The sequence below is a fragment of the Oncorhynchus mykiss genome, chromosome 6, assembly GCF_013265735.2.
Source record: "Oncorhynchus mykiss isolate Arlee chromosome 6, USDA_OmykA_1.1, whole genome shotgun sequence".
In the NCBI taxonomy this organism is placed as follows: domain Eukaryota; kingdom Metazoa; phylum Chordata; class Actinopteri; order Salmoniformes; family Salmonidae; genus Oncorhynchus; species Oncorhynchus mykiss.
Window position 1 is genome coordinate 87,256,790 of NC_048570.1, and position 13,111 is coordinate 87,269,900.

Consider the following 13,111-nt stretch of genomic DNA (forward strand, 5'->3'; position numbering starts at 1 on the left):
AGCGAGACTGTCAACTCACGCAATCTTTGTCTTTACGAATAACCTTCCGCAACGTACCGCTGCACAGGTAGGCCAGTCGTCTTACTTTATTCAGCCGAAGTAACTGTCATGTCCTCCACAAGGTTGAATTGGTACCAGCCACAGCTTCACATGGTGTAAAGTAGCTATAGCGAAATATCCATGGGGGAAAAAAATTAGAATTGCGAAAAATGACCAAATTTGAAGCAAAGAGACATGCGGCGAGACAAGAAGCACTGGCCGCTTGTCATCTTGTTGCGCAGGGAATCCGTGAGGTTGGTTGAGAATACGCCACCGCTGTGTCATTCACGGTTTAGTAATGCTTTGATCAACGGATTTAAAATAACCTAATCGTGTGATTACGCTCGCTTGTACTAATCGTAATGATACAACCGAATGCAATTTAAATCTCTATTTTGTTATAGTCCAAGGCAGAACGTAACTGCACCTTTTCACCTTACTGAGTGGTGTAAGCAAATCACATTAGGCCTACCACAGTAGCCTTTTCAAGTAAGATGTTTATAATTGTTATATGAAGTTGATTCAGACTTTATATGGTAATACAACTGATAAACCCATGTCTGAGTTGAATAAATTATACATCAATAAAATGCCAAATCATTTTCCTGAGTAGGCCTAAGGCCCCCCCAAATATAGCTGTATTTGGTCTGTCACAGTCCTAAAGTTATTTTAAATAACACTGCATATTGGTGTTATTTAGCTTGTGCAGGGAGGAAACTGTGCAAAGATCTGTGGTGCTGAAAACCCTGCTACTAGCATTTCCATCCTCTAAGGAACGCCATACCATCACAACCATGACTTTCTTTTACTCTCCATCCTGCTAATATTATTTCCTGCACCAGTTTCATATTGTTACTGTATTCCTTCTATTCAATGTACTCCTACCAGTACTTATAGGCTAACTGACTACCAGAACACATGAGTCTCTGATATCCTTGAACCTTTCTGTTGCCACTCTGAGGATGCACACTCACACTCACCCCCTTGAGCTCTATTAATCATGGAACAACGTCAGGGGTGAATAAAGTCAACGTAGAGGACAGACACAGTTTACACTGTGAATACACAACACCTGCCTGCGTGCTGTGAGCATACTAATAAACGTAGAGAAGAGGCTAGCATAGACCTTTACTAGTAGTGTAGAAGGTGGATGTTCCACAGCTCTGAGGTTCAAGGGAAAAGTCACATCAGTAAATAGAAGTTGTATCTCAGTTCAAGGAAGTCATTACACAAACCTCCACACTAGGAGAAATCCCACCGTTGTTCCTTATGTTTGGACTGTACAGGACGGTTTCTTCAACCCAAAATATGGCTACTACTGGACTAGAGTGGTTTTTAGTCCAGGAATGATCTTAATCTGGGTCTGAGAAACCGACCTAAGTATTGCCTCGCCAAAGAAAGTGAACAGGTAACAGGGCTGACTGACCTGGCTGGTATCTTCTGGTTGCAGGGACCATGGGGTCGGTGGTGGTGTCGGTGGTCCCGGCCTGTGGCCTCGTCGCCTGGCAGGGCCTCAGGGCTGGCTGCGTAGATAGTGCATCCCATTAACCCCTGTGCTGTCGGCCACCGTGCCCTTGACGTCGCAGAGCAAGAGGAGCCTCCGCTGCGTACTACCGTGCCGTACCGCGTCCCCACGTCGTCCCTGCCAGTGAGTCTCTACCCTGCTCCTCCTACTCCCAGGCGCCTGCTGTAAAAGCCATTGCCTCAGCACATCTCCACCCTCTCTCCTCTAGCTAACCCCGCTCACCCCCCCCCCCCCCCCTAGACCTTACACTCTCCCTCCCCCACTGAGAACACAGGAGATAATCAGATTTCACATTTACACTGAACAAAATCATCCTTGCATAATCTCTCCCCCGCTGTTGCAGCAGAATCATCACGTTGTTGCACGCGGAGCACCCTGGATGGGGAGAAGGGACTTGGGGGTGGGGTGGGGGGGTATTTAGGAAAATATCCTAACTGTTGGCTGGGCTGGTTCAGCAGCCATTAAGACAAACTACACATTTGAAAGGTTTACCAAAAGGTGCAATGAAGTGGTGATCGATGATGAAAATGTTCTCAAATGTTATGTTCTTTGTACTAAGCCTCATATTTGACTTTGAGGTAAGTTTTAGTAAATTGCCTGTTTAGGTCAATGGAGGCTTATGTTACCGGTGCGTATTATGAAATTCTATATAGACAATTTGCATAATAGCCCACTTCTCATCATTATTTGGGAACACCACCCTCTAATGGTTATTTTAGCTCATTGCTTTAATACATCCCTGTAAAGGACCAATCGGCAACATCCCAGGGGCCGGTGCTGGTCCTGGAACCGGAGGTTGAGAAACAGTGCCAAGTCAACACACTACTGTTGAACCACAGTATCATATCTTCATATATTTGATCATATTAACATAAGTTTGTCAATTATTGACATTCAAGTTAAGAAGCATTGACATGCATTTGATAAACAAAATTTTTCAACATATGCAATAGCTATCATTTCGATTGTCCACTTCCAACCCCTTATGACTGAATAAAGCAAGCCAGTCAGACATGACAGATATGATTGTCTCATAAAAAGATTTATTTTTCGCCCAAATGTACAAAGGCAAGTTACAGTATTGTATAAAAAAGAACCGTGGTGGTAATGCACACTTTACATAAACTCCTGAAGGGGAGGATGAAGGAGAAGAGGGAGGGAAGGGGTGAGACCACAGGAGACGGGGCTCAACCATAGAAATGAAAACCGTTGTAAACATCCTTGCAAGTACCAGTGACTGATACTTTGAGGGTTTTGAGTGACACGAGAGGGCCCGTGAGGAAGGTGAGGAGGGAGACGAGAGGGCCGGTGAGGAGGGAGACGAGAGGGCCCGTGAGGAAGGTGAGGAGGGAGACAAGACATGATCTGGTAATTTAAGAAGTAGGAAAGAGTGTCTTTGTTCCCAGGGATAAAGGATGTTTTTATAAGCACCAATTGAGACAACTGAAGCAACTGCCGTTCTGGAGAACAAAAAAACAACTAATCAAAGAGTAGTTAACAAAGAAAGGATGCCCTCCAAAAATAACAAGACAAAATCAAGAGCTTTTTCCTTTAAGTTGCTGGATAGTAAGTACTTGCTTGTGTGGCTTTATCATACCCCCAAGGCAATACGATTCTTATTCAACCTACTACCAAGTCTAAATCTCTGTCCTTTGGAGCAATGCACTGGTCTCTTCCTCCAGTATAGTGGAAAGCCATTCTGCTTGGGACATGTAGAAATGACAATCCACTGATGCGTCATACAACGTCACAGCGGTCTATATTTCTATTGGATATTAGTTGTACAGGACATCTCAACACACTGTCACATTCAGATATACAGGTCGCAACACCATTCCATTTATGAACCATGACACTTGTGGACAAGAAACTAGCAACACAATGAGACTAATATGTTAACTGTCCTAGTCCTATAGGACAAGAAACTAGCAACACAATGAGACTAATATGTTAACTGTCCTAGTCCTATAGGACAAGAAACTAGCAACACAATGAGACTAATATGTTAACTGTCCTATAGGACAAGAAACTAGCAACACAATGAGACTAATATGTTAACTGTCCTATAGGACAAGAAACTAGCAACACAATGAGACTAATATGTTAACTGTCCTAGTCCTATAGGACAAGAAACTAGCAACACAATGAGACTAATATGTTAACTGTCCTATAGGACAAGAAACTAGCAACACAATGAGACTAATATGTTAACTGTCCTAGTCCTATAGGACAAGAAACTAGCAACACAATGATACTAATATGTTAACTGTCCTATAGGACAAGAAACTAGCAACACAATGATACTAATATGTTAACTGTCCTATTGGACAAGAAACTAGCAACACAATGAGACTAATATGTTAACTGTCCTATAGGACAAGAAACTAGCAACACAATGAGACTAATATGTTAACTGTCCTAGTCCTATAGGACAAGAAACTAGCAACACAATGAGACTAATATGTTAACTGTCCTATAGGACAAGAAACTAGCAACACAATGAGACTAATATGTTAACTGCCCTATAGGACAAGAAACTAGCAACACAATGAGACTAATATGTTAACTGTCCTAGTCCTTAACAAGGGGTTACACCACCAAGCTAGCAGGTTCAAGTTAGTGAAATCCAGGTGTATATATGTACTTCAATACTGAACAAAATTTAAAATAAAAAAAAAGCTACCTGACAATCGTGATAATGTTCTGGCCAGCAGTATGTTGACTTCTGGAACATTCCACAGTTTCTTACAGGGCAGACTGTCAACAAGCCTTGTTTGTATAGCGCAAGTACCCCTCCCTGAAAATAGAAAAAATAAATATACATCTTTGACTTTTAATGACTGGTTTAGCTTCACTCTCAACGACTCCAGCTCACGCACCACATGAAGCCTTTTCTATACATTGTATAGCGACTACTTTGTGTGAATAGGAAAGGAGTCTTTTTGCAGCGTCTACATTAGTGGAGGGGAGGACATTGTGTTGTGTTTTAAGTGCTGTATCCCACTACGGAGGCATCATTTCATGGCTACTTGCTTAAATGGGCACAAAGGTTAAATTAAGCTTCTCAACTCAAGAGTTCATCCATGCTTCAATCCAGACAACATCCAAAAAGGGTTCTTGAATAAATAAACAGGTAAAGAACAAATCTAAGATCACTGTGACTGTTTTTAAATAACCTTTGATTAACACCCCCTCATCTCCAAAACACCTAGTGCCCCACTGGTCTGAGAGACGACACTCCCCCCTCATCTCCAAAACCCCTAGTGCCCCACTGGTCTGAGAGACGACACTCCCCCCTCATCTCCAAAACACCTAGTGCTCCACTGGTCTGAGAGACGACACTCCCCCCTCATCTCTAAAACACCTAGTGCCCCACTGGTCTGAGAGACGACACTCCCCCCCTCATCTCCAAAACACCTAGTGCCCCACTGGTCTGAGAGACGACACTCCCCCCCCTCATCTCCAAAACCCCTAGTGCCCCACTGGTCTGAGAGACGACACTCCCCCCCCCCATCTCCAAAACACCTAGTGCCCCACTGGTCTGAGATGACACTCCCCCCTCATCTCCAAAACACCTAGTGCCCCACCGGTCTGAGAGACGACACTCCCCCCCTCATCTCCAAAACCCCTAGTGCCCCACTGGTCTGAGACGACACTCCCCCCTCATCTCCAAAACCCCTAGTGCCCCACTGGTCTGAGAGACTACACTCCACCCTCATCTCCAAAACACCTAGTGCCCCACTGGTCTGAGAGACGACACTCCCCCCTCATCTCCAAAACCCCTAGTGCCCCACTGGTCTGAGAGACGACACTCCCCCCTCATCTCCAAAACACCTAGTGCCCCACTGGTCTGAGAGACGACACTCCCCCCCTCATCTCCAAAACACCTAGTGCCCCACTGGTCTGAGACACGACACTCCCCCCTCATCTCCAAAACCCCTAGTGCCCCACTGGTCTGAGAGACGACACTCCCCCCTCATCTCCAAAACCCCTAGTGCCCCACTGGTCTGACTACACCCCCCCTCATCTCCAAAACCCCTAGTGCCCCACTGGTCTGAGAGACTACACTCTCCCCTCATCTCCAGAACCCCTACAAGCTCCACTGGTCTGAGAGAGTGGGAGTTGAATGAGGTGAGTGGCAGAGAGAGGGGGTTGAATGAGGTGAGGGGCAGAGAGAGGGGGTTGAATGAGGTGAGTGGCAGAGAGTGAGGTGATGTCCCTCTACTGAGGGGAGCCCAGCTGTAATGTGACCATGTAACAGTCTCTGGCAGTTGTCACCTGAAGGGCCACCCAGTGATAGGAGTGCCAGACATTGGCCAGGCTTGGTTGAATCTACTGGGACTCCCCCATTGTCTCAGTGCTGCACTACTGTAACACGGGGGAAGGGTTGCTAAGCCAAGGATATATAGGAGTGAAGCGCTGCCCACACCAATGGTGTTGCTGACGGGATGGGGTCGCTATGAGCTAGCAGCTAGATGTGCGTGGTTGGTTGTGTGTTGTCTAGCCGGGCATCGCTCCGCCCTGGTTATGCCTTGACTTTACATTGTGCATCTTTCCTCATCCTCTGCAATCAGTTGTTTGATTCTTCCTCCATGGAAATTGACAGGATAACGAGCTGGTCCATTTGCTGTGCCGATTGAAGGACCAGTAAGGTACTGTAGGCTGACAGGTGAAAATGGCCGACCTCTTCAGTAGATGATCCCCAGTGTTCTGAGGTAACAAACAGCTCTACACTTCTGAACAGAAACCATGGTTACAACTGTCCATCAGTCAGTGCAATATTGATCAGAGTGAGCCACGGTATTTGTGTGATTTGGTTGATTCAGTGTATGGAAAGGGTGAAGTGAGACTGGCGTATCGAAAACACATTAAAGGATGGATTGGGAAGTGGGGAGGAATCAAGTTAACTGAAAGAAAAGTCACTCATGCCGTGAAATGAACAATGCAAATGTCAAGAAAACACAAAACATGAACTGTATTGAGGTGAGTGTGTTCCCTTCACACAATAATTATGTCTATCCCTGAAAAGTGAACCAAGAGGTGTTTAGCGAGCAAATGGCTGGTTGAGGGACGAGAAAACAAACCCTTCAACGCCTATAGAAGTCTGAGGAGGTTGAGCCTCTCTCCTCAAGCGTCCTTTCACCACACACAGTAAACCTACTAATGACAATTGTCAGGATATACTGGCACACTGGGTACAACAGGCCAACAACAGCAAGTTCAAACATTTCAACATGATTCACTTGTTTAGTTTTGTCAGTCTTTATTTTAGTTTGACCCCTCCCCCATCATCCCCCCCAGCCACCCAGCCCCGTTCTGCATGGGACTAAAAAAAACTATGCAGTCAGAACCCCTTTTCAGCTTTTCAGGCAGTCAATTGGTCTACTTTTGCATGTGTTCGTTCATCAACAGTGCAAAGACCAATAGATATCAGCGGAGGTGTGCACATGGGCAGACAGTGATGGCTTTGAACCTTGGATGAGGTCAGTCCCAGTCCACGGTGGGGCAGGAGGGGAAACGAGGGAAAAAGATGCTGCTAGGAGAAGAAGAAAAAAAGAATCTGCCGGACATTCAGGCAGAGAACTAAAAATATAGAAACACCATTCAACTGATGTCTAAAATGGACTCGGAGCCCAGGGCTTCCTCATGTGAGCCAGTCACATGAATCTTTGCAGGGTGGCGAGGTGTCGGTCACGTCTCCCTGTGGAAATGACAGAAAATGGTTGGCTAAATTCAAGTTCAAAACCATGTTCAAGACACATAGATTACCCAATATAATGACACGTAGATTACCCACTATAATGACACACAGATTACCCACTATAATGACACATAGATTACCCACTATAATGACACACAGATTACCCACTATAATGACACATAGATTACCCACTATAATGACATAGATTACCCACTATAATGACACGTAGATTACCCACTATAATGACACGTAGATTACCCACTATAATGACACGTAGATTACCCACTATAATGACACGTAGATTACCCACTATAATGACACGTAGATTACCCAATATAATGACACATAGATTACCCACTATAATGACACGTAGATTACCCACTATAATGACACGTAGATTACCCACTATAATGACACGTAGATTACCCACTATAATGACACATAGATTACCCACTATAATGACACGTAGATTACCCACTATAATGACACATAGATTACCCACTATAATGACACGTAGATTACCCACTATAATGACACGTAGATTACCCACTATAATGACACGTAGATTACCCACTATAATGACACATAGATTACCCACTATAATGACACGTAGATTACCCACTATAATGACACGTAGATTACCCACTATAATGACACGTAGATTACCCACTATAATGACACGTAGATTACCCACTATAATGACACGTAGATTACCCACTATAATGACACGTAGATTACCCACTATAATGACACGTAGATTACCCACTATAATGACACGTAGATTACCCACTATAATGACACGTAGATTACCCACTATAATGACACGTAGATTACCCACTATAATGACACATAGATTACCCACTATAATGACACGTAGATTACCCACTATAATGACACGTAGATTACCCACTATAATGACACGTAGATTACCCACTATAATGACACGTAGATTACCCACTATAATGACACGTAGATTACCCACTATAATGACACGTAGATTACCCACTATAATGACACGTAGATTACCCACTATAATGACACGTAGATTACCCACTATAATGACACGTAGATTACCCACTATAATGACACGTAGATTACCCACTATAATGACACGTAGATTACCCACTATAATGACACGTAGATTACCCACTATAATGACACGTAGATTACCCACTATAATGACACGTAGATTACCCAATATAATGACACGTAGATTACCCACTATAATGACACGTAGATTACCCACTATAATGACACGTAGATTACCCACTATAATGACACGTAGATTACCCACTATAATGACACGTAGATTACCCACTATAATGACACGTAGATTACCCACTATAATGACACATAGATTACCCACTATAATGACACGTAGATTACCCACTATAATGACACGTAGATTACCCACTATAATGACACGTAGATTACCCAATATAATGACACGTAGATTACCCACTATAATGACACGTAGATTACCCACTATAATGACACGTAGATTACCCACTATAATGACATGTAGATTACCCACTATAATGACACGTAGATTACCCACTATAATGACACGTAGATTACCCACTATAATAACACGTATAATGACACGTAGATTACCCACTATAATGACACGTAGATTACCCACTATAATGACACGTAGATTACCCACTATAATGACACGTAGATTACCCACTATAATGACACGTAGATTACCCACTATAATGACACGTAGATTACCCACTATAATGACACGTAGATTACCCACTATAATGACACGTAGATTACCCACTATAATGACATGTAGATTACCCACTATAATGACACGTAGATTACCCACTATAATGACACGTAGATTACCCACTATAATAACACGTATAATGACACGTAGATTACCCACTATAATGACACGTAGATTACCCACTATAATGACACGTAGATTACCCACTATAATGACACGTAGATTACCCACTATAATGACACGTAGATTACCCACTATAATGACACGTAGATTACCCACTATAATGACACGTAGATTACCCACTATAATGACACGTAGATTACCCACTATAATGACACGTAGATTACCCACTATAATGACACGTAGATTACCCACTATAATGACACGTAGATTACCCACTATAATGACACGTATAATGACACGTAGATTACCCACTATAATGACACATAGATTACCCACTATAATGACACATAGATTACCCACTATAATGACACGTAGATTACCCACTATAATGACACGTAGATTACCCACTATAATGACACGTAGATTACCCACTATAATGACACGTAGATTACCCACTATAATGACACGTAGATTACCCACTATAATAACACGTAGATTACCCACTATAATGACACGTAGATTACCCACTATAATGACACGTAGATTACCCACTATAATGACACGTAGATTACCCAATATAATGACACATAGATTACCCACTATAATGACACATAGATTACCCACTATAATGACACATAGATTACCCACTATAATGACACATAGATTACCCAATATAATGACACATAGATTACCCACTATAATGACACGTAGATTACCCACTATAATGACACGTAGATTACCCACTATAATGACACATAGATTACCCAATATAATGACACATAGATTACCCACTATAATGACACGTAGATTACCCACTATAATGACACATAGATTACCCAATATAATGACACATAGATTACCCACTATAATGACACGTAGATTACCCACTATAATGACACGTAGATTACCCACTATAATGACACATAGATTACCCAATATAATGACACGTAGATTACCCACTATAATGACACATAGATTACCCACTATAATGACACGTAGATTACCCACTATGACACGTAGATTACCCACTATAATGACACATAGATTACCCAATATAATGACACATAGATTACCCACTATAATGACACGTAGATTACCCACTATAATGACACGTAGATTACCCAATATAATGACTAGTATCACTACTATTGTAAATTACAATATTACCTCAAAATGTAAAAATGGCTAAAACATTTAAATGCAGCCGTTTTGACCATTGTGACGTCTATGTGAGTGACATTTTACACTTGAATACCAAACTGAGGAAGCAAATCCAACAGAAGACTCTAGATAAGGTATTCCACACCCAGAAACAAGGCAGAGGTCAGCCACTAGAGGTCAGGGCAGCCTGTGATTACGCTGTCTCTATTACAGTATCACTACTGTGATTCACGGCTCTGCTGCTGTTCTACCTGCTTAGGACAAACAACTGAACTGAAGGCATAAGAGCTGTTGCTGCTGCATACTGAGGCTGCTAGCTAGCACAGTCAAGCCTTTGTTGAAGTCTTTTCCCAGGGAGCTGTGTATCAGACTGTTGTACAGTAAGTACAGTAGTACTAAGTCTTTTCCCAGGGAGCTGTGTATCAGACTGTTGTACAGTAAGTACAGTAGTACTAACTCTTTTCCCAGGGAGCTGTGTATCAGACTGTTGTCCAGGCCAGTAGTACTAAGTATTTTCCCAGGGTGCTGTGTATCAGACTGTTGTACAGTAAGTACAGTAGTACTAAGTCTTTTCCCAGAGAGCTGTGTATCAGACTGTTGTACAGTACAGTAGTACTAAGTCTTTTCCCAGAGAGCTGTGTATCAGACTGTTGTACAGTAAGTACAGTAGTACTAAGTATTTTCCCAGGGAGCTGTGTATCAGACTGTTGTCCAGGCCAGTAGTACTAAGTATTTTCCCAGAGAGCTGTGTATCAGACTGTTGCACAGTACAGTAGTACCAAGTATTTTCCCAGAGAGCTGTGTATCAGACTGTTGTACAGTACAGTAGTACTAAGTCTTTTCCCAGAGAGCTGTGTATCAGACTGTTGTACAGTAAGTACAGTAGTACTAAGTCTTTTCCCAGGGAGCTGTGTATCAGACTGTTGTACAGTACAGTAGTACTAAGTATTTTCCCAGGGAGCTGTGTATCAGACTGTTGTACAGTAAGTACAGTAGTACTAAGTCTTTTCCCAGGGAGCTGTGTATCAGACTGTTGTACAGTACAGTAGTACTAAGTCTTTTCCCAGGGAGCTGTGTATCAGACTGTTGTACAGTAAGTACAGTAGTACTAAGTCTTTTCCCAGAGAGCTGTGTATCAGACTGTTGTCCAGGCCAGTAGTACTAAGTCTTTTCCCAGGGAGCTGTGTATCAGACTGTTGCACAGTACAGTAGTACTAACTCTTTTCCCAGGGAGCTGTGTATCAGACTGTTGTACAGTAAGTACAGTAGTACTAAGTATTTTCCCAGAGAGCTGTGTATCAGACTGTTGTACAGTAAGTACAGTAGTACTAAGTATTTTCCCAGGGAGCTGTGTATCAGACTGTTGTCCAGGCCAGTAGTACTAAGTATTTTCCCAGAGAGCTGTGTATCAGACTGTTGCACAGTACAGTAGTACCAAGTCTTTTCCCAGGGAGCTGTGTATCAGACTGTTGTACAGTAAGTACAGTAGTACTAAGTCTTTTCCCAGGGAGCTGTGTATCAGACTGTTGTACAGTACAGCAGTATTAAGTCTTTTCCCAGGGAGCTGTGTATCAGACTGTTGTACAGTAAGTACAGTAGTACTAAGTCTTTTCCCAGAGAGCTGTGTATCAGACTGTTGTACAGTACAGTAGTACTAAGTCTTTTCCCAGGGAGCTGTGTATCAGACTGTTGTACAGTACAGTAGTACTAAGTATTTTCCCAGGGAGCTGTGTATCAGACTGTTGTACAGTAAGTACAGTAGTACTAAGTCTTTTCCCAGGGAGCTGTGTATCAGACTGTTGTACAGTACAGTAGTACTAAGTCTTTTCCCAGGGAGCTGTGTATCAGACTGTTGTACAGTAAGTACAGTAGTACTAAGTCTTTTCCCAGAGAGCTGTGTATCAGACTGTTGTCCAGGCCAGTAGTACTAAGTCTTTTCCCAGGGAGCTGTGTATCAGACTGTTGCACAGTACAGTAGTACTAACTCTTTTCCCAGGGAGCTGTGTATCAGACTGTTGTACAGTAAGTACAGTAGTACTAAGTATTTTCCCAGAGAGCTGTGTATCAGACTGTTGTACAGTAAGTACAGTAGTACTAAGTATTTTCCCAGGGAGCTGTGTATCAGACTGTTGTCCAGGCCAGTAGTACTAAGTATTTTCCCAGAGAGCTGTGTATCAGACTGTTGCACAGTACAGTAGTACCAAGTCTTTTCCCAGGGAGCTGTGTATCAGACTGTTGTACAGTAAGTACAGTAGTACTAAGTCTTTTCCCAGGGAGCTGTGTATCAGACTGTTGTACAGTACAGCAGTATTAAGTCTTTTCCCAGGGAGCTGTGTATCAGACTGTTGTACAGTAAGTACAGTAGTACTAAGTCTTTTCCCAGAGAGCTGTGTATCAGACTGTTGTACAGTACAGTAGTACTAAGTCTTTTCCCAGAGAGCTGTGTATCAGACTGTTGCACAGTACAGTAGTACTAAGTCTTTTCCCAGGGAGCTGTGTATCAGACTGTTGCACAGTACAGTAGTACTAAGTCTTTTCCCAGGGAGCTGTGTATCAGACTGTTGTACAGTAAGTACAGTAGTACTAAGTATTTTCCCAGGGAGCTGTGTATCAGACTGTTGTACAGTACAGCAGTATTAAGTCTTTTCCCAGGGAGCTGTGTATCAGACTGTTGTACAGTACAGTAGTACTAACTCTTTTCCCAGGGAGCTGTGTATCAGACTGTTGTACAGTACAGCAGTATTAAGTCTTTTCCCAGGGAGCTGTGTATCAGACTGTTGTACAGTACAGTAGTACTAAGTCTTTTCCCAGAGAGCTGTGTATCAGA

At 42.8% G+C, this 13,111-nt stretch overlaps 2 protein-coding genes across 6 annotated transcripts in view; both read right to left on the minus strand.

Moving 5' to 3' along the window:
- LOC110514547 (GRAM domain-containing protein 2A) overlaps positions 1-1,733 on the minus strand; it is a 33,840-nt gene extending 32,107 nt beyond the window's left edge. Inside the window, exon 1 of one of the 3 annotated variants that reach the window (XM_036981375.1) lies at positions 1,466-1,733. In XM_036981375.1, the coding sequence (XP_036837270.1) occupies positions 1,466-1,584 (119 nt within the window). In that variant the 5' untranslated portion in view covers positions 1,585-1,733. Of the gene's footprint in view, positions 1-19; positions 289-1,465 lie in introns of those variants that run through there. The other 2 variants (XM_036981377.1, XM_036981378.1) reach the window with 2 other exon arrangements.
- A 5,074-nt stretch (positions 1,734-6,807) lies between these two features.
- The window catches only part of LOC110506202 (zinc finger protein 609-like), a 95,998-nt gene continuing 89,694 nt past the window's right edge, over positions 6,808-13,111 (minus strand). For all 3 annotated transcript variants that reach the window (XM_036981381.1, XM_036981380.1, XM_036981379.1), the window contains one exon: positions 6,808-7,265. The gene's annotated coding sequence lies outside the window, so the exon portion shown is untranslated. The remainder of the gene's footprint in view (positions 7,266-13,111) is intronic.